The 21,080-nt window shown below is 39.2% G+C and overlaps 1 protein-coding gene across 1 annotated transcript in view; it reads right to left on the reverse strand.

Moving 5' to 3' along the window:
- Positions 1–21,080, reverse strand: part of Ehd4 (EH domain containing 4) — an 89,989-nt gene that overhangs the window by 64,118 nt on the left and 4,791 nt on the right. Inside the window, exon 2 of the mRNA XM_026392017.2 lies at positions 3,652–3,828. Within this exon, the coding sequence (XP_026247802.1) occupies positions 3,652–3,828 (177 nt within the window). The remainder of the gene's footprint in view (positions 1–3,651; positions 3,829–21,080) is intronic.

Here is a 21,080-nt window from a genome sequence, read left to right on the forward strand (position 1 = left end):
CTGAAGTAAAACAGGGGCAGTAGGCAAGAACTCAATCCTAATGCCATTCTATTGGGCAGCTCAGTATTATCTATGGAGAGACTCTCTGGACAGATGGCCTGGGATCTAGTCCCAACACTGCTACTTATTGGGGAGTGACCACATGGAAATTAAATTAACTCCTCTATGCCTCAATTTCTCTTCTGTATCTTGGGTATAATGGTAGAAGCCATGCCAAAGGATTTTTATGAGAATTTAAAGCCCAAACACCTCAGCTTTCTGTGTTTAATATACAAGTAAAGTTTGGAACAGTACCTGACACATGGTAAATATCATATAATTATTTCTCTTATTTTGCATATTATTCTAAACTCAATTAATAGTTGATTATATAATGCATGAATTATTTCCACCAAGTTTTAAATTCTGAGATAACATTGCCATTCAAAATCCTTCCTGAATACTTCCATACTTATCTGCTGTGTGTTTGAGATTTAAAAAACACACAGTTTTAATTAGGGAAGTAAATCATTTGCCCAAGTCAGACAGGCCAGTAACTACTTTTCCTGCTTTTGCCTTTGTGAATACATTAAATGAGAATTTGAAAAAAGCGGCAGCTTATTTCTTTTTTAAACCTTTGCCAGGCAAAAAAGTACAAGACGAAGGGCCGTGGTAATGAAACCTTAATATTCCAGAGCAGTCTTTCAGGGGGATGGATCCTGTGCCTTGTACTTTCCGGAGCCACCGGAACCTCCCAGGGCCAGTCCTGGGACAGGAAGTCTGAGCTGTTGCCTGCCCCTGTGCAGAGCTCAGGGATGCCCTGATGGGGGTGCTTCCTGTACTACTTCCCCTCAATGCTATTGCACACAACCCAGGAGATTCAGGGAGTTGATACCCTGAGGCTCTCCCACCTTGGGCTCAGCCTCTGCTTCTCTCACAAGAAGAAGCTGCCACATAGTTGCTCTGGAGTTAAAGGGTAAGTTCCTCTTGGAGAAGAGAATCCTGAGTGGCAGTGGGGAAGTTTCTTCATCTGGACAGTGTTCTGCAAGTCACTGTTAGTAATAAGATGGAACTTCTCCATGACTCCATCCACGTCATCATACGCTCCTGCTCATCCCACTGCCAAGTTCCCTTGCTGCTGCTTGGAAGTTTTCTTTGATTTGCAACAGAGAGCATCTAGATGCCTAGAGTGCATCTGTTTTCTGTGAAAACTTTTTCACAGAAGGCACCTGTGGAGGCTGCCATGGCTGCACTCAGCAGCGCTGCTGCGTAGTGTTAGGCACATGTTTATTTCAGCATCCACGTGAATGGTGCCCCCTGGAGTTGTGCAAGGAGGCACCTCAGCCTTTGGGAGGGCAGCAGTCAGCAGGGAGGATCCGATCCTATTTTTAGAAACATCTAGAAAGGAGAAGTGCAGCTCAAGCTGCTGTCGGTCAGAGCCAATCCTACTTCCTCTCCCGAAACAGGCTAGAACTGCTCTTCCAGCTTTCCTCTTCCTATGACTGACGTGTTCCCCCAATCTCTAAAGCTAGACATGCAAAAGAAAAAAATGGAGAGGCAGGTGGAGGCTGATAAGGAAGAAGAAAAGGGGTTTTAAAAACAAAGAAAGTATGGACATTTTAATAATATCAATTCTTTCCATCCATGAACATGATTTCTTGGATAGGACCCCAAAAGCATAGGAAACAAAAGCAAAAACTGATAAGCAGGATTACTTCAAACTAAAAGCATCTGTACAGCAAAGGAAAAAATCAAATCAAGTGAAGAGACAACATACAGAATGTGAAAAACTATTTGCCAGCTATTCATCTGACAGAGGTTCAATACCCAGAATATACAAAGAACTCTAAAAACTTAACAGCTGGTGGCACATGTCTGTAATCCCAGGAACTAAGGAGGCTGAAGCAGGAGAATCTCAAGTTCAAAGCCAGCTTTAGCAAGGCCCTAAGCAACTTAGGGAGACCCTGTCTCAAAAATTAAAAATAAAAAGAATTGGAAATGTGGCTTAGGGATTAAGATTTCCTGGATTAAATCCCTAGTACCAAAACAAAACAAAAAACATGCACACACAAAACCCAAACTAAAACTTAACAACAAAAAAACAAGTAATCCAGTTTTAAAATGGTCTGAATAGACATTTCTCAAAAAAAGAAACACAAATGGCCAATAACTGTGTGAAAAAATGCTCAACATTATTAGCCAATAAGGTAATAAGAATCAAAACAATGAGAACCATCTCACTCTAGTTAGGTAACTATTACCCAGAACAAAGAACAAACAAGCAAACAAACAACAATAACCACAAATGCTGGCAAGGATGTGGGAGAAAAAGGAACTGTTATACACTGCTGGTGGGAAGGTAAACTGATACAGCCATTATGGAATACCATATGGAAGTTTCTAAAAAAACTAAAAGTAGATCTACCATATGTTCCAGCTACATCACTCCTGGGTACAGATTCAAAGGAAATGAAGTCAGCATACAACAAGAGATCCTGAATGCCCATGTTTATTGCAGCACTCTTTACAATAGCTAATATATGGAATCAGTTCAGCTGCCTATCAAAAAATATACTTATATGTATATATATACACACACATATGTGTGTATTATTTTGTCATAAAGAAGAATAAAATTCTGTCATGTGCAGCAAAATGGACGGAACGGAAGACATCATGTTAACCAAAATAAACCAGACACAGAAGGACAAGTATCTCAAGTTTTCTCTTATATATGAAAACTAAATAAAAACAAAATCAGAAACAATCAGTGGAGGGCACAAAAAAAAGAAAGGCAGGCTAGGAGTAGCAAACAGGTAGGGAAAGTCATAACAGCAGAATGTGTGCTAAGGCAGAGCTACAGATGAGGCTGGGTCGCTCTCCCCACACAGTGCCAACACCCACTGACTTCACTGGGAACTCTGCTGAAAGATTATGTGGATGGTACAAATAAAACACATCTCTAATTAAGATGGAACTAATCCCACAACTTTTTTAAAAAATATATTTTTTAGTTGTAGATGGACACAATATTTTATTTTTATGTCGTGCTGAGGATGGAATTCAGTGCTTTCCACATGTGAGGTGAGCACTCATACCACTGAGCTACAACCTCACAAAGTTGTGCCCTAATCCCACAACTTTGTATCTATAAAATAATAAAATTAATGTTTTTTGATTTTACTCTATTTCCCCTGCCCTCCATAGAACAAGGAAGCAGCTCAAAGTACCATAATCAAAACAAAAGGAACAGCCAGGGAGGTGAGGTGACCTAACCTGAGTCAGCAGACTAAATCCAGATGTCAGAAGAAACTTAGGTATCCACTGGGATAAGCCCCCTGACTGCAGGAAGCCTGGGCACTTCGTGGCATCAGCCACCACTTAACATGACTAGAGACAGGGCAACCTGATCCATTTCAATTTATTAGAAATTGTTCTGTGAAGTCTTATAAATGTCCAGTCTTGGGACTTAGCTCTGGTCAATGAAGCCACCCAGAACAGGTATAAATATTGATGTCCTCTGGTAGACTAAGATATTTGAACACAACTAGCATATTCTCTTTGACTTTTCTCTTCTAGAAACTATTGTTCTATTTTTGAATCTTTACATGCAATTGGCAATAAAAAAAGTTTAAACATCCTGACCAAAAATGACAGTTTGCTGGTCCTTACCGATTCAGGAAGGCATTTCCAAAGCGACTAAGCTTCCGAAATGGCTTTTTGGGGTCCACGACTAATGCATTCCCAGGGGTACTGCCCTCAGTCTCCCCATACATCACAGCGATGAAGGAATCGGTGGTGGGCTCTGGACCAATCCTCATGCCTGGGAAATCCTGCTCCAGTAGGTATCTGGGAAAAGGGAAAGGAAAAGAAAGCAGAGCAGTTGTCACAAAATGAGAGGTCAGAAAGCTGCCTGGGGTTACCAATGTTTTACATAATCATTTAAATATTTGAAAATATTAACTTCAAGAAAAGGAGACAAATCGGCCCTTAAAGCTTGAAATTTTTTTAAAGTATTTTTTTCCACCATTATGAGGAACCTGGTGAAAGAGTCAGACTTCTTGTGGACTTAATTAGGCCTTCTGAAGGTGTTCCTGCTCAGCACGGCAATTCTTGTTTGTGATTCCACTGATGCAGCAGAAGCCACCAAGAGAAGCGCCTGCCCCTTGGCTCCTGTGCTCAGGCTCCTGCTCAAGCTCACCTCAACTGAGCTGCAAGCAGGCACAGCTTCTCTGTGGTCCCCAGGCATCCTGTGCCTGCAGTCATCATGGTGCTCACCATGTTACTGCACTCGTCTGTTTATGGGCTCCACAAGGCATTTGGGTGATGGGGGACTGAGGAATGGGGCTCATGGTACAGTGCTTGTCTGGTATATATGAGATCCTGTGTTTGATCCCCAGCACCACAAAACAATGAAAATAAATAAAGGGGACAGAGTCCTGTCCTGTCCCAGCCCAGCCAGAGGGATGGATGATCATTCACCTAGGGAAGGAAGGGTTCAAGGAAGAAAACCTGCATGACTTTCTGCAGCTCCCCACTGAAACAAACAATTTGGTCCTAAACTATTTGTTTTTAAAAGTCCTGATTGGTCCAAGGATAGAAGGAAAGATCCAAATATCAAATATCAAACACAATTTTACCATCTTTATAAGAATGAGAAATGAAGCTACCCTTTAAACTGTTTTCTTGTAAAGAAAATAGAAATTGATTACCAATCTTAGTAGGTGATAAACCTTTAATTGGTGTGATGCTAGTTTTAACTTTGCCCAAAGTATCTACATTTCTGTGAAGTTGTGGAGCCTTAGAATAGATACATCATTTCAAAGTGTTCCCTAAAATAAGAGTAATTATGGAAAAAAGTCTGGTATAATACCACCTGGTGTTTATACTAAGAAGGCACAAAGCCTTCTCTTTGCACTATGACTTAGTCTTTACAACATTCTCGGGTGGGTGATAACACTATCCTCATTTTGAAGGTGGGAACATTGAGGCGTCAGAGGCTAAGTAACTTGCCTAAAGTCACACAATAAATGTTTGAGAGGAAATTGAATGCAGGCAGTTTGACTTCTGAATTTGAGCTCTCTTTTTTGTTTTTACTTTGTTTTGAGAAGGATCTTGCTACGTTGCCCAGGCTGGCCTTAAACTCCTGGTCTTAGGTAATCCTCCCACCTTGGTCTCCTGAGTAGGTAGGACTACAGGTTTATGCCACTGTGCCCAGCTCTCCAGATGGGTATTTTTTTTTAATTGGTTGTTCACAACATTACAAAGCTCTTGACATATCATATTTCATACATTAGATTGAAGTGGGTTATGAACTCCCAATTTTACCCCAAATGCAGATTGCAGAATCACGTAGGTTACACATCCACAATTTTACATAATGCCCTATTTGTAATTGTTGTATTCTGCTACCTTTCCTATCCTCTACTATCCCCCCTCCCCTCCCCTCCCATCTTCTCTCTCTACCCCATCTACTGTAATTCATTTCTCTCCTTATTTATTTTCCCATTCCCCTCACAATGGGTTTAAACTTGGCCTTGAGTGAGTGGCTTGCTCAGAGATGAGAAGCACATGGGACATTCAAGACCCTCACCCAGGGTATGCCACTGAGTATAAGGCTTCCTCTATTTTCTCTAATTAAGGGAAAAGGGCTCTCTAAACTGTCCCCCGTGCAGTCCTCTGGCCTCCGTGATGATGCAGGCCAGTTCTCCTCATCCTCTCTAGAGAAAAGTTGGATTAAGAATGTGCTATTATTTCAAAGCATGTTCATATAAAATTTAATACTGTTTTTCAAAACTCTTTCAATGAAAACCTTAGTGCATCTAAGAACCCAGTAAATATCCTCAGGAGCAGAAACGTCCTCATTGATAAATTCTTCAAAAATTACACACAAATCGTAGGAGCATTGGTACAAGTGACTGGGAGAATGTCTCGCAGTCTGTGAAAGTGTCTCCAGAGCATGTGGATTTCAAATGCCCAGATGAATATGGAATTCAGGCTCACAGCCACTCTGGGATCTCAAGTCTGAAGTCATTTGGCAGCAAAGCTAGAATTCAAAGTCTCATTGCATACCCTGCAATGTCCAGTTTAATTTCTATGCCCTATGGCTGGGATGAGGGTAGGCCCTGAGGCCCTGGGAAGAAACTGAGGAAGGGAGCCAGTGCTGAGCTCCCTGAGGCACACAGTTCCCAACTCACAAAAGGGTCATGTCCAAGGGTTGGTTTGACACCTGATAGGCCCAGTTCCATAGGCTCGGTGTTAACAGCAGAGGGTGGCTGGACCAGCCAGCCTACAAAAGATCACACATACAGTAAAACAGACAACCAGACAAGAGGTGTATTAGCTTCTGGGATAAGGACTCAGGGTTGAGTCTCACCCTGAATGGCTTGCTGCCATAGGGCTCCTCCTCTGACATGGGCAGGAGGAAGTCCTTCAGGTTCCAGACCCGGGAAAGAAAAATGGGCCGTGGGCAGGAATGAGAGGGCATGTGCATGGTGTAGTAAGGCAGTGGGTCCCCAGTTGGACAACTCATGTGTAAAGTGTATTTAAGTTGATGACCCCTGAGGAGAAGTTACTGAATTATCTTCTAAGTTTCACTTATATAAGAGCACAGCAAATTCAATTAATTTTGAATAACAGGAGTTTCAGGGGAAAACCTCAATTATAAAATTATTTAAAGAAGAGCAGGTGTTTCCTACTTTCAAGTTTATGTGACAATAAAAGCTAGAGTTTCCTAAGTAGCTAGCCTGCCAGACAACTTTAATGTCAACTTATTTTTAAAGCAGGCTGCAAATATGAAACAATGCGAAGTACAAGGGGCCCCCTCAACAGTGACCTTGGTGAATTATTCAGTCTCTGGGTCCCAGATACAGAGGAAGAACTAGAACTAGGAGGAATCACTGCACTATAAAACTTGCTTAGGTTATTATTTTGTTTAGTGATACTTTCTCCCAAAGGTAATAAAAAGTCAAAATTCAATGTTCAATTTCATTATCAAAATAATACAAATTAAAGACATAGAATATTAACAACTTTTTTTTTTTAAAAAACATAATACTGAATGCCAGTGAGGGTCTTATGAAATACACATCCTTAGCTATGTTGGTGGAGAACAGTTGGTATGATCTTACTGCAAAGGAATTTGCAGGATAAGGAGTATTTACATCAGGGAGCCCTTATGAGTTTGTTGCCTGTCACCTACTATGGGGGTGAGTTGTGGGCCTATTTTCTCTTTTCCCATGGATTGTCACTTTCTGCAGGGCATAGCCTACAGATTCAGAACTTTAGACCTCAGTCTTTGGAGTCATTTTATCTAACCCCTTATCTTTACAGGGGAAGAGAGTATGGATTAGTGCAGGAAAGTGACTTATTGTTGGTCAGACTCAGTGGCCACAGGACCCGGAGCCCCTTCCTTCTGGCCCAAGGCTTTTGCTCTTGCGTCAGGCTCAGCCCCTTGACCTTGAGACCCTCCTAGGTCCCCAGCTCACTGGCACCCTCAGTAGGACCTGTCAGACACATGAGTTAATATAACTCTAAGCTGACTGCTCTGAAGTGTCCACTGACATGCAGACATGCCACACTGCTGGGCAGGCAGGCACACGTCAAAGCAGCAAGGAAACTAAAAACAACCAAGATAATGACGTGGAAAAAGTGACATTGAAGTGATGAAGTTCAAAAGTAGCAACCTGGAAGGGAAGGGTTGGAGGGGATCCTGAGGTATGATGGACCCTAGAGGATTAGCCTGGCAGCCACATGGACCAGGCTGATCCACTGTTTAAACCCTTTTATGAACCCCTCAGGGACTTTCCCCAAACTAGGAGTCCCAGGGATTCTGTGGGTTATCTACAATAACAAAAGTTCAAAGAACAAGGGGCCACAGGAACACTACAGAAAATAATCCACCATGACTCTGAGCCGAGCAGCCCACTCCACAGGCATCCTGTATGTTAGAGGCTTGATTCTTGTCCTTGGAGCCACTGTGTTCCCCTTTCCTGTGTTCTCAGGGAGGCCTGCCAACTCAAATGGTGATTATTCTGAGGTATTTGAGCCAAGCCATTAACATAAAAAGGTACGGACATTTGGATTCCAAGCAGCTGTGCGGAAGAGGCAGGGTAGACAGCAGACCTGACCTCTCCTTGTCCCTGTCCAACAAGGTCCCCAGTCCAGCCTCATCCAAGTGGCTCCTGGGCACATGAGCTGCCAAAGCTACACTCAAGGAGTTGCTTTGACACAAGTGTATACGTGGGTGGTATCTCTTTAATTGCTCAGGCTGGAGCAAATTCCTTAAACTTCATAGAAAGAATGTCTTTTGTGACAAAGGGAAGAAAAAATTCTCAGGACAACAAAAAGTTTCTTAACACCCCCAAGCACTATTTTCTTGAAGGTGGGCCTAACAATGACTAAAAAATAAGCACCATAAGAGTGACATTATTTTAGCTAAGTGTCATTTCCATGTAGCCTTAAATTGGAAATGCTTAACCTTCAACAAATACTGAAAAACAAATAAAAGGAAAAAAAAATAACAGAATTCTATAAATGCTTCCCAAGCAATGAACATGCTCAAATAGAAGCACACACTTGTGCCAGGCACAGTTGTCACACACCTGTAACCTCAGCTACTTGTGAGGCTCAGTCAAGAGGGTGGCAAGCTTGAGGCCAACCTCACCAACTTATTGAGCCTGTCTCAAAAAAAAAAAAAAAAAAAGTTGAGGGGCATATTTAGATCAGTGGTAGCACACTTACCTAGCATGCACAGGGTTTTGAGTTCAATCCCAAAAACTGAGGTGGGGTGGGGGAGAGTGATAGATACTCAAAATTCTGATACCCAAATTTCTGATACCCAAAATTCTGGTTGTAAACTTTTGCTACCCCTGGGAATTCTTCATGCATTCTCTCTGGGTTTTGTCTATCACACTTGTGTTTGGAATAGGAAGAGATGTAATAGTATGATTTTTAGTAACACATGTCTCTAATATTTGAGGATGTGGTATTGGTACGTGCTAGATTTTTTTTTTCTTTTTTTGTACAGGAGCTTGAACTCAAGACCTCAGCATGCTAGGCAAGCATTGCTACCACCACTCAGCTACATACTTAGCCACTGAAAAAAGTTACTTAGAGACAGGAGTCTTGTTAAATTGGTGAGACTGGCCTCAAACTCTTGATCCTCCTGCCTCAGCCTCCTAAGTAGCTGGAATTACAGACATGTACTACTGTGCCTGCCAAGTTGTGCTAAAGTCTTTACATGAATAATCTCATCTCATCCTAACTACTTTATGGGTAGTTTATTATTTTTACTCCCATTTTACAAATGAGGAACTTAAGGCTCAAACAGGTTAAGTGTTTTATTAAAAGGCAGTATTTCTTTCTAGTCCTGCATTAAATCAGAGCATGAGAGGCTGAGTCAGCCTCCAATGGCAATGTTTACAGGAACATGTTTTGTGAATCATAACAAATAGACAAACGGAAGATTAAAAATAGGTATTCAATATGTACTCTAAAAAATAATACAGCATATATATTTGAGGTATTGTTTGAGCATTAATTTAACATTATCAAATCAAAGTCCAGAGAAATTATTTGTGATGAAAAACAGGAAATATGTTTGTGCCTACAAAGGCATCGATCAACTTATTGGTATGTCTGAAATATTTTTCAAAAGAGCATGAAACTAAACCAACAGTCACCTCATTCCTTTGAGTATTACTAAGGTTTTAAACCTTATAGACATAAAGGAAGCTTAATAGGAAGGACAACTTTGAGTTCAGTGGAGAAGTGCTATTCTTTTATTTTTAAATTAGGACTAAGTTCAAACATATTTATGATAAATTTTGGGAAGTTTCACATAATATATTTTTATTGATAATACTTGCTCCACTATTCCACCAGGAAAGAGATAGGAAAGAAAAGGTTAGTCCTTCTACCCTGATTTCTTCTAAACTTAGAAATGTTTTTTTAAAAAAAATAAGTTTATATATATATATGTTTAGTTGTTGACTTTTATTAATTTATATATAGTGTGACTCAAACCCAGTGCCTCACACAAGCTAGGCAACCACTTTACTACTGAGCTACAACTCCAGCCCTAAACTTGAAAATGTTTTTAAAGCACTTTCCATCATTTAATCCATCCTTGTATTTAACACCAAGCAGCAGAACTAGGAGAAGAATCTAACACTTATTACTGAAAAAATCTTATCAAATGGTCCAGGGCATATAATATTCCCTGGTAAACAAGTACTACCTCTATCACTGCTACTTCTAGATACCATCAGACAGCACGTTATTCTATAACTGTGTTGTATGGTTTATGATACATTGCACACATTCATCTTGACATTTCATCCTCACTTTCACTGGAGCAGATAAATTTTAATTTTTTTAAAAAAATTTTTAGTTGTAGATGGACACAATACCTTTATTTTATTTATTTATGTGGTGCTAAGGATGGAATCCAGTGCTCCAGGCAAGTGAGGCAAGTGCTCTACCACTGAGCCACAACCCTAGCCTGGAGCACATATTTTTATCCTTAGCTTATAGAGGAGAAAACTGCTGAGGACAAGCTTAGTAGCTCACATGAGACTACACTAGTTCAAGGTAATGACTACTTTTAGCATTTTGATATATTTCCAGTCATTTTTCTGTGAATAGGATTTTTTTCTTTACAAAACTATAGTTATAAAGTGTCTAAACAACTTTGCATTAGTTTTTAAACATTAATATTTCCTCACAGGATTAAAAATTTGAAGCTGGTCATGGTGGTGCATGCCTGTAATCCCAGCTATTCAAGAGGCAATGTCAGGAGGATCGAAAGTTGAGGGCAGTCTCACTCACTGAGTGAGACCATGTCTCAAAATAAAATAAAAAAGGCTGGCAGTGTAGCACAGTGATAATACACTTGCCTTGTATACATGAGGCCCTGGGTTTGATTCCCAGGATTATAAGAACAAAACAAAACTCTGAAAACGGGAGGGAAGTATGTATCAATGTAGTTTGCCATTTCTTCTTGGGCATTTAACAGTTTTGTTTCTTGGGAGTAGGGTTGTAATTTAGTTGTAGACTACCTACTTAGCATGTGTGAAGCCCTGGGTTCAATCTCAGCATTAAAAACAAATAGCTCTCCTTTCTTGCTATTATAAATAGACTGAGATAGATATCAGTGAACAAATACATACTTTAAAATTTTAATCTTCTTTGAGGGCTGGGTTTGTAATTCAGTGGTAGAGTGCTTGCCCAGCTCATGTGAGGCACTGGGTTCGATTCTCCACACTGCATATAAATAAGTAAAAAAAGTAAAGGTCCACTGACAACTAAAAAAATTATTTTTTCAAAATTTTAATCTTCTTTGAATTATTGAAAAATGAAGTTAGATGTTCATTTCTACTCTTAAAAATTTCCATTTAAAATTCCATGCCTTCCTTAAGTAAGAAGCCTGCTTTATTTTCATTTAGTTAAATCATTGACATATTATCTTTAAGATTGCTTGCTGGTCTTTCAAACTGTTATCTTTGAAACTGCTGTGCCTTCTCAGGGAATGGAAATTAGAATTTGAACCAAAACATTGCAATTTATTGGGTGCAGTTTTGTATTGGGTGCAGTCTTGCCCCAGCTTTGACTGGAATTCAAACTACTTTAATGGGAACTACATGGAGTACAATACTATCTAACCTGCTGCCACTACCTATACCCCTCCTTCATGACTTTCAGAGGAGGGTGAGGAAAAGGAGAGGAAGTCTGTTGAAATCAAATCAATTTCTTAGAGTCCTGTATCACCACAGTCTTTCATTTGCTCACACAATGAATATTCATATCTTTGATAACTTATAATTTATGAATCTAACAACAGACTTTAGGTTGCAAATTCTTATCTGCAATATCCACAGGTCTTCATGGTGGAAGGGCTTATATATCACAGCATTTTCCAAAATTACTTGACTATGAAATCCTTTTCAGCCCTCTAAACACTTATTAATTAACCCCATGATTGTATGCTACAGAACACAAGTGAAAAGAAAAGGTAAAATGACATTCAGCAAAACTCATTAACCATTCTAGTTTTTCAAATAAAATCAATTTTCAAATTAATAAGAGATAATTTCTTAATGTGATTAATTTATAAAATATTAAATCAATACCTCAGAGGATATCTTAATGTGAAATAAGAAAACTAACCAGAGAAACTCGGTACGCCCACTTCTCAGTATGATAAAAGTAATCATGAATATAACTAATACAGCAGATATCGAGAAGACTTGGGAGAATTTACTGAAAATGGTCTAGAGTCAAATGACCAGATACAAATAAAAATTCAAAACTCCATAGCTGCTTTATATACTCAGCCCAAGAATATAAAGGAAAAAAATCTTATTCACAAGAGCAGCTGAGTATAAAATTCCGAAGGACAACATTAATAAGAATTATGTAGGATATGCAGGAGTAAATCATCCCTTTCTAAGATATATTAAAGAGGGTCTGACTCAAAGAAGTGCTGAAGTCCTGCTTGGGAAGAGCAAATATGAAAATATAACTTAGAGATATAATACAGTTCTAATGCAAATGGATTCTTAAAGGATTTTTTTTGATGTAACTAACAAAGTAATTTTAAAGTTCTCAAAGAATAAGAAAAAATTATAGTACTTGGAAAATAAACAGAAATGACCTGAGAAGAGTGTGAAGCGACCATTTGTTTAAAAGTATTTAAAAGTGACATTATTTAAGACAGGATGGTGCTGGCATGAGAATTTACAAACAAAAAGGATTCAAAATAGTGGATTAGAGAAAGGCTGCATTTCCAGGTGTTCTATGGCTCAGGATTCAAGCAGTGGGAGTACTCCCTCTCAGTGAGGTTCTGGGAATCTACAAGGATACTACAAGTTTACAGGGTAGAGATTCTGCTGCTGAACTAAACCCAGCCAAGACATAATGCACCTTACTCCACACACAAAATAACTACACTTGAACTAGAGCGATACTTCCATACAAAGAATAGAAGAGACAAAACCTCCAAACTAACAACCAGGCCCCAAGGAGGAGTGGGTAGGGGGCCACTCATGGACAATCACGCCTACAATAAAAGCAAAATTAACATAAAAGCTGCAGATGCCATACCTACAAGGGGTATCAAGGTAGATCACTCCAGGGCACTTTGGCAAGAGAAGACTGTGTCTAAAAAGGCCCACACATAAAAGTGGAAGAGAAATCCATCCCAAGAGATGCATAAAACCCAATACAGGAATAAAAAAATATGAAAAACGAGGTAACATAACACCTATTAAAGTTCATAATTCACCAGCAACTGACTTCAAAGATATTGAAATGGATGAAATATCAGAAAAATAATTCAAAGAATGATTATAAAAATGATCAATGAACCAAAGAAACACAGAAAAACAAATAAATGAAATAAGAAAGTCAGCATAGAATATGAATGAGAAATTCGATAAGGAGAAACCATGACCAGAATATATAAGAACTCTGGGATAACATTAAGAGATCAAAATTTAAGAATCAATGGAATTAAAGAGGCTTGTGAGATGCAGATAATGGCATAAATTATTTTTCAGGGAAATAACAACAGAAAAATTTTTAAACCTTGAGAGGTATCCCTAAAAAGCTCATGTGTGAAACATGTAAGAAGCTTTAGAGGAGAAACAATTGGATTATAAAAGCCTAAATCACTGACTTAATCCCCTGACTGGGATTAACTGAGTGGTAACTGAAAGCAGGTATGGTGTGGCTGAAAGAGGTGGGTCCCTGGGGGCATGGCCTTGGGATGTATATTTTGTTTCTAGCAAGTGGGGTCTCTCTTTGCTTCCTGATCATCATATGAGTTGCTTCCTTCTGTGACACACTCTGACATGATTTTCAGTCTTACCTCAAGCCCTAAGGAATGGAGCCTGTTGTCTGTGGATTGAGACTTCTGAAACTGTGAACCCCCCAATAAACTTTTCCTCCTAAAATAGTTCTGGCCAGATCTTTTAGTCAGAGCAGTGAAAAAGCTGACTGAAACAAACTTAGTACTGTGAAGTGGGGTTGTTACTGTGACAAACCTGATTGTGTGGTTCAGAGCTTTTTGAGTTTTTTGAAATTGTGGGAGGAATTATGCTTAAGCAGTGCACACTGGAAATGCTTGAAATTGTTGTAAACTGAGCTTAATAGCCAATTCTGGTGGGAGCTCAGAAGACCAGAATGCCAATAGGACCATGGACAGTGAAGACAGGGCTTGAGTGGGTTTAGAGGAAAAGGAGGACATTATCAGTGATTGGACTAGAGGCCATTCATATTATGTTCTGGCTGAGAAGCTATCTGCATTTTGCTGGTGTCCTGGGACTTTCTGCAAGGCTGATTTTAAAAGTAATAGACTTCTTAATCTGGTGGAGGAAATTTCCAGACAGCAGAGCATTCAGGTGGTGGCATGGATATTCCTGGTGACTTTTAGCCAAACTTACTGTGATAATCAAGAGCAAAAAGCAGAACAGCAAGATTTGAAAAACTTGGGACTTAAAAAGGTGGGTCTAAAACTGGGGCTAAGGAAGTTACAGTTGTTAAAAACATTTTTTTAAACTTTATTTTATTTGTTTATTTATTCATTTGTTTTTATGTGGTGCTGAGGATCGAACCCAGAACCTTGCATGTGCCAGGTGAGCGCTGTACCACTGAGCCATAACCCTAGCCCCAACATTTTCACCACTAAAGAAATGCTACTTTGCCTGGAGATAATAGGAATGATGGCTTGAGGGCATCTCAGGAGCTGGTAAGATCATACCCACCTCAGGCTCAAGGAAGTAAAAGTAAAAATTCTCTTGAGAAGAGACTAGTGGGGTACTCTTCTTGCCCAAGGAGGCATAAGAAGTTTTTTCAGCATACTCAGCTACCAGTGTCCCTGGAGACTTGGCTGCTGCCTGAGATGGCGGCAGACCTTGACATCAACCAGATGGTGGTGGTTCTGCAGGAATGCAGGATGCTGGAGTTGGGGGGTCATGTAGGCTTCCAGGAAGATTTCAAAGGAAGGTCTGGAAGAGTAGGCAAAGTGCAGCAGGGTTACAGTCTCTGCAGGATTGCCCCTGAAGGGCAAAGCATGGAGATGTGAGGAGGAAGCTGAAGCTACAGTGGAGACCCCTAAGATTAAGAAATACCAGTAATGTGGGACATCATTCTAGGGAACCTGCAAGGATCCAGCAGAGAAAAGCCAAAAGAAAGGCCACTTGGCTGTAACCAAGAAGGCCACAGGGGCAGAACTACACAAGCCCTTTGAAGAGAATATCAGGAAGCCATGTACTTAATCCTTATACTGAACGTGGAGCTACAGTACATGTTTGCCCAGCTGGATTTCAGTCTTGCTTTGGTCCCATCCATTCTTTCTATGTCTCTATTTTTGCAAATGGAAATGTTTATTCCATATCATTACATATTGGATAGTTTTAAAAAGCTTTTGATTTTTACAGGAACTCATTATTCAAGCTTGCCCCGAGTCTCAGAGGAGACTTTGGACTTGAACTTTTGGGTAATCTTGTAATTTGAGACTATGGGTTCTCTTGGAGATGGACTAAATATATTTTGCATTGTGAGATGGTCATGAACTTTTAGGGGTCAGGGGTGGAATGTTATAGTTGGATGTGAGGTATCCCCCAAAAGTTCATGTGTGAGAAATGCAAGATGCTTTAGAGAGATATAGGATTATAAAAGCCTTAATCTGATCATTGAATTAATCCCCTGATGGGGATTAACTGAGTGGTAACTAAAGGCAGGCCGGGTGTGGCTGGAGAAGGTGGGTCCCTGGGGGCATGGCCTTGGGGTATATATTTTGTACCTGGCAAGTGGGGTCTCTCTTTGCTTCCTGATAATCATGTGACACACTCCGACATGATTTTCAGCCTGCTGTGTGTGAATTGAGACATCTGAAACTGTGAGCCCCCAAATAAACTTTCCTCCTAAAATAGTTCTGGTCAGGTTTTTAGTCCCAGTGGTGAAAAGCTAAAACAGGCATGAATCATTCTGCAGGGAAATAATAACAGAAAAATTTCCAAACTTTGAGAATAAGATGGACATCTAGATATAGAATGCATTCAGACCCCAAAAATACAAGATCAACAAAGAACCTCTCCACAACACACAATTAAAGTGCCTAACATTCAAAATCAAGATAGAATTTTAAAAGCTGACTGTTAAGCTGGTACTACAGAAAATACCTAAATGGAAAACTCATTTTAAGAGTAGCCAAATTATACATTAGAAATAAGTCAAAATGGCAGGAATTAATAAAAATCTGTCTGTAATAACATTGAATGGAAATGGTTTCAACTCTCCAAATAAAAAGACCTAGACTGGCAGAATGGATTAAAAGACAAGAATCAACTATATGTTGTTTGCAAGAGACTCACTTTAGACTTACAGCTATAAGGAAAGTGAAAGGAGGGAATTTGATATACCATGCAAATGGATCCCCAAAACAAGCAGGAGTAAGCCATTCTCATATCTGACAGACTTCAAGCCAAAATTAATCAGAAGAGGCCAAAGGAGGTAAAAGGAACAATCCAACAAAAAGACACAATGGTAGTAAACATTTATGCCCAAATGTTGATGCACCTAATTACATAAAACTGACACTATTGGGCTGGGGATGTGGCTCAAGCAGTAGCGCGCTCGCCTTGCATGCGCGGGGCGCTGGGTTCTATCCTCAGCACCACATTAAAAAAAGATGTTGTGTCCACCGAAAAACTAAAAAAACTTTTTTAAAAAAGCCGACACTACTTGAATTAAAAATTCAGATAGACAGCAGTCTATCTAATATTGTACAAAGCAATACAATAATACTGGGTGGTTTCAAAACACCTCTCTCAACAACAGATAGATCATCCATACATAAACTTAGTAAAGACTCTTCAGAATAAAAAATATTATAAATCAAATGGACTTAATAGTCATCTATCTATAGAATATTTCATCCAACAACAGCCAAATAATCTTTTTTCTCAGCTGCTCATGGAACTTTCTCTAAAACAGACCACATTTCAGGCCATGAAGCAGTTCTCAGCAAGTACAAAAAAAAAAAAAAAAAAAAAAAGAAAATTTGATATAATTTCTTATCTGATCACAATGTGGTAAAATTAAATATCCACACCCCCCCAAAAAAATCTACACTTTTGAACAATAGACAGGTAATAGAAGAAATCAGGGGAAAAATTTAAAAATTCTTAGAATCAAATGAGAATAATGATGCAATGTACCCAAACATCCATGACACTATGAAGGTGGTTCTAAGAGGAAAGTTTATAGCTATGAGTGCCTACATAAGAAAATCAGAAATATCCCAAATAAACAACCTAATGATACATTTCAAGGTCCTTAAAAAACAAGAGCAAATCAATTCCAAAACCAGTAGAAGGAAAGGAATAATTACTATCAGAACTGAAATCAATGAAATAGAGAATAAAAAATATACAAAGGATCAGTGATATGAAGAGTTGGCTCTTTGAAAAGATAAATGAACAAACAAAAATATTTGGTCATAAATTTTAAGTATATCTACATATAAAAAAATCACAAAAAGTTAAAAGGCAAGCTTCCAGTCAGAAGAATTTCTATAATAACCATGGAAAAGGATTAATCTTTGTTATTGTGAAAAAATATTCAATATATCTATATTGAAAAGATGAATGAAAAGAAATGAAAGTTGGGCAAAGTTCACAGATAATTCACAAAGAAATATAGATGATTATATATGTATATATATATATATATATATTTTAAGTTTAACCTCAATAAAAAAAACAGCAAATTATGTTAATACTTTTTAGTATTATTAACAAATTGGTGAAATAGTGATTTTCAAAATGAGATTTTAATTTGAAATAACTTTTCTGAAAAAGAATATATTAAGAATAAATAAATGTAAGTAAATATATTTAGGAATATATAAGCCTAAAAACTATCTTTTTGATGCAGTAATTTATGCTCAGACTATTCTAAGAAAAAAAAAACTAGAAATAAAGATTTATGACTAAAAACATTCATCAACATTATGTATAACTGCATAAAATTAGAAACAACTTAAATGCTATAGCTGTACTATATAATATGATGCAATCATTGAAGTTACTTTTGAAGACTATTTAACGACAAGAAAATATTCATTGTATATTAAATGAAAAAAATCACTTTACTAGATTGTATTCATCATTTAATATATAGTTTTGTGAGCATGACATCTATGTCTTCATATAAGTCTTTGTTAAAAATATGAACAGATGGATCCTAGAACAGGTGGAAAGGTCACCAAAGTCAGCCTCCCTCTTCTAGGTTAAAGCTAAGCTTCTTTCAGGCCTGATGGCCCAACTGTCATTGTTCCATTAACTGAATCTTCATGTATCAATGGTTCTCAAAGGTTTCCTGGAGGAGGGTGTATAAGAATCACTCTCAGAGAGCCTGCCTCACAGAGATTCTGACTCAAGAGGTCTGAGAATAGACTCTCATATCTTTCTTTTTTAAAGGTCTCCAGGTGATCTGGTCTTCAGCCAGACTCAGGAACTCCAACTTTCTCATTCATATTTTCCTGAGGTTTGAAAAGTACATTGAATGCATTTTAGAAGTAAGTTTCTAGGTGTGAGATGAGGAAGAGAATTTTATAATTAACCCCTGCCCCCCATCTCTCCTGATACACTGCTAGTTGCAGGTAAATAATGTAACAAGTTGACAAGCAGCAGACCTGTGGATCTGGCTGTGCCCACTGTTGTGGCCAACACAACAAACCTGCCCTCCTTCTCAGAAGTCCTGTCTCCTTAGTTCTTGAACACTAGCTGTTTACAGGCCCTCTCTATGCCTCACCACCCTGCCTTCCATCTACTTTTAACTCTGAGGTCATGCTCATCTTTAATCAAATCCACATAATGCCTGTGACCAGGGCATGGTTCCTCCCCTCCAGTGCCAGTTGCTAAGGATTTTCTATATTTGATGCCTCACCTCCCACTCATTCCTCAACCCACTGCCATCTGGCTTCCATCACCACCACTTACAGACAAGGCTCTGGCCAAAGTTACCCTGGCTCCTGATGGCTAACCCACGGGTTCTGTTTCAATCCCTTTCCCAGAAGCATCTGACCACCCTTCTCCCTTTCCGTGGCTTTTGTGGGGTCATTTGCTGTTCTGCTTGACTTGCACCAACTTCTTTTTTGGGAAATGCTTCTTAAGAAGCTGCCTTCCCTCATGCTTTGGCCATGTGGTTTGGAGACTGCCCACCCTAATCCAGGAGCTCCATCTCTGGCTCTAGGGATTAGTTCAGGGATTGGGTTTATGGCCATATGGAACCAGTGAGACTCAAATCTGAGACTTTTGCTGAAACTGTTGGGGAAAAGATTTATTCTTTCCACTGGAGTTGCTAAGCTGCAGAACGTGAGTCTGTAACTCAAGATGGTCAACTGCACACCCCACAAGGGGCAACTGCCTGAGAAAGAGCCAATATAGACAAAGCAGAGGGATGATAGTGAATCCTGATGGCGTCACTTGGAGTCTTGGGTGTGCCTGAAGCTGGTCTGATCAGTCTTACGAAATTTTTTTCTCTCTTTTACTTCAGTCATCTCCAGTTAGATTTCTGGCATTTGTAACCCAAAAATTCCAATGGTAACTCTAGCTACCATTCTCCCTTGGCATTATTCCACCGCTCTGATGACTTTCCCCCTACGGTTTCCACAAGTTCCTTCTCCTCTCACTTTCAAATGCTAGTGTTCCTTATAATCCTAGGACTTCTGGCCTAGACACTGGCTCTCAAATACTGATGCTCCCAAATCCATAATAGCCTAGATATTCCACTGAGCTCGGAATGCCCCTATCAGCCCTCACAGACATCTTCCCTTAGTGTCCACTCAAATACTAACAGGCTTGAATGTAAATGGATAATTATGCCCATCCTTCCTCTTCTTGTGTCCCAATCTCAGTGAATGGCTCAACCACCACTAGCTATCCCAGAAACCTGGGCTTAATTGCTGACACTCCCCCACCCTCACTCCCTTTTCCTTTTTGGGCAACTATTTTTAGAACATTCCTCAGGGTCCAGCTTTAGGTTACATTCTCAAGGAGGTCTTTTCCAGCCCCTAAGCCTACATGATATGTCCTACATGTGACCTGGACAGACTGTGTTTCTTGTATCTTGGCCTTTGTCACCAAGAGCAACAATGGCCTGTTGATTCTTTTTCACGTTATCCATGAGCGTGAGTTCTATGATAGCTGTGCCAACCCCTAAAATCAATATTATCTGAAAAAAATGAATATCAGGACCTGTAGGTGTGATCTTATATTGTATGCTGCAAATATAGTCTATTATTTTATAAAAATTGAATATCTCAACATTCTAGAGAGATCTGTAGAGGGCATGGTATTTGGCACAGAAGACTATAATTTTCATCTGGATAAGAGCAAGAACAACCAAATCAGGCACTTAGTGTTTCTTTAATGGAATTTTTGTTTGTTTTTAATAAATGGATGCCACCAGCCTGCCTCCTAATGAATGCCTTCACTTTCCTTCTCTTTACTCAGTCCAGAGGCTTGTCAAAGGAATAAATTAGGGCTTTTTTCCTACACTGAATCCATTTCCCCTCTTTTTTGGGAAAATTAAGACATTTTTCTGCTTTTAATTTTCTGATACTTTGCATATTCTTCATCATCTCTTCAAAATCACCAAATTCTTTGAGCATAATTGCAAATTCTTTCTTTTTTGTGCATATATTATTTTATTTATATACGAGAGTGGAATGCATTGCAATTCTTATTACACATACAGAGCACAATTTTTCATATCTCCAGTTGTATACAAAGTATATTCACACCAATTCTTTTTTTTTTAAGAGAGAGTGAGAGAGGAGAGAGAGAGAGAGAGAGAGAATTTTTTTTAATATTTATTTTTTGTTCTCAGCGGACACAACATCTTTGTTGGTATGTGGTGCCGAGGATGGAACCCAGGCTGCACGCATGCCAGGCGAGCGCGCTACCGCTTGAGCCACATCCCCAGCCCCTCACACCAATTCTTGTCTTCATACCTGTACTTTGGATAATAATGATCATCACGCTCCACCATCATTAATAATTCCATGCCCCCTCCCTTCCCTCCAACCCCTC

Source organism: Urocitellus parryii, chromosome 6, assembly GCF_045843805.1.
Source record: "Urocitellus parryii isolate mUroPar1 chromosome 6, mUroPar1.hap1, whole genome shotgun sequence".
Taxonomy (NCBI): Eukaryota; Metazoa; Chordata; class Mammalia; order Rodentia; family Sciuridae; genus Urocitellus; species Urocitellus parryii.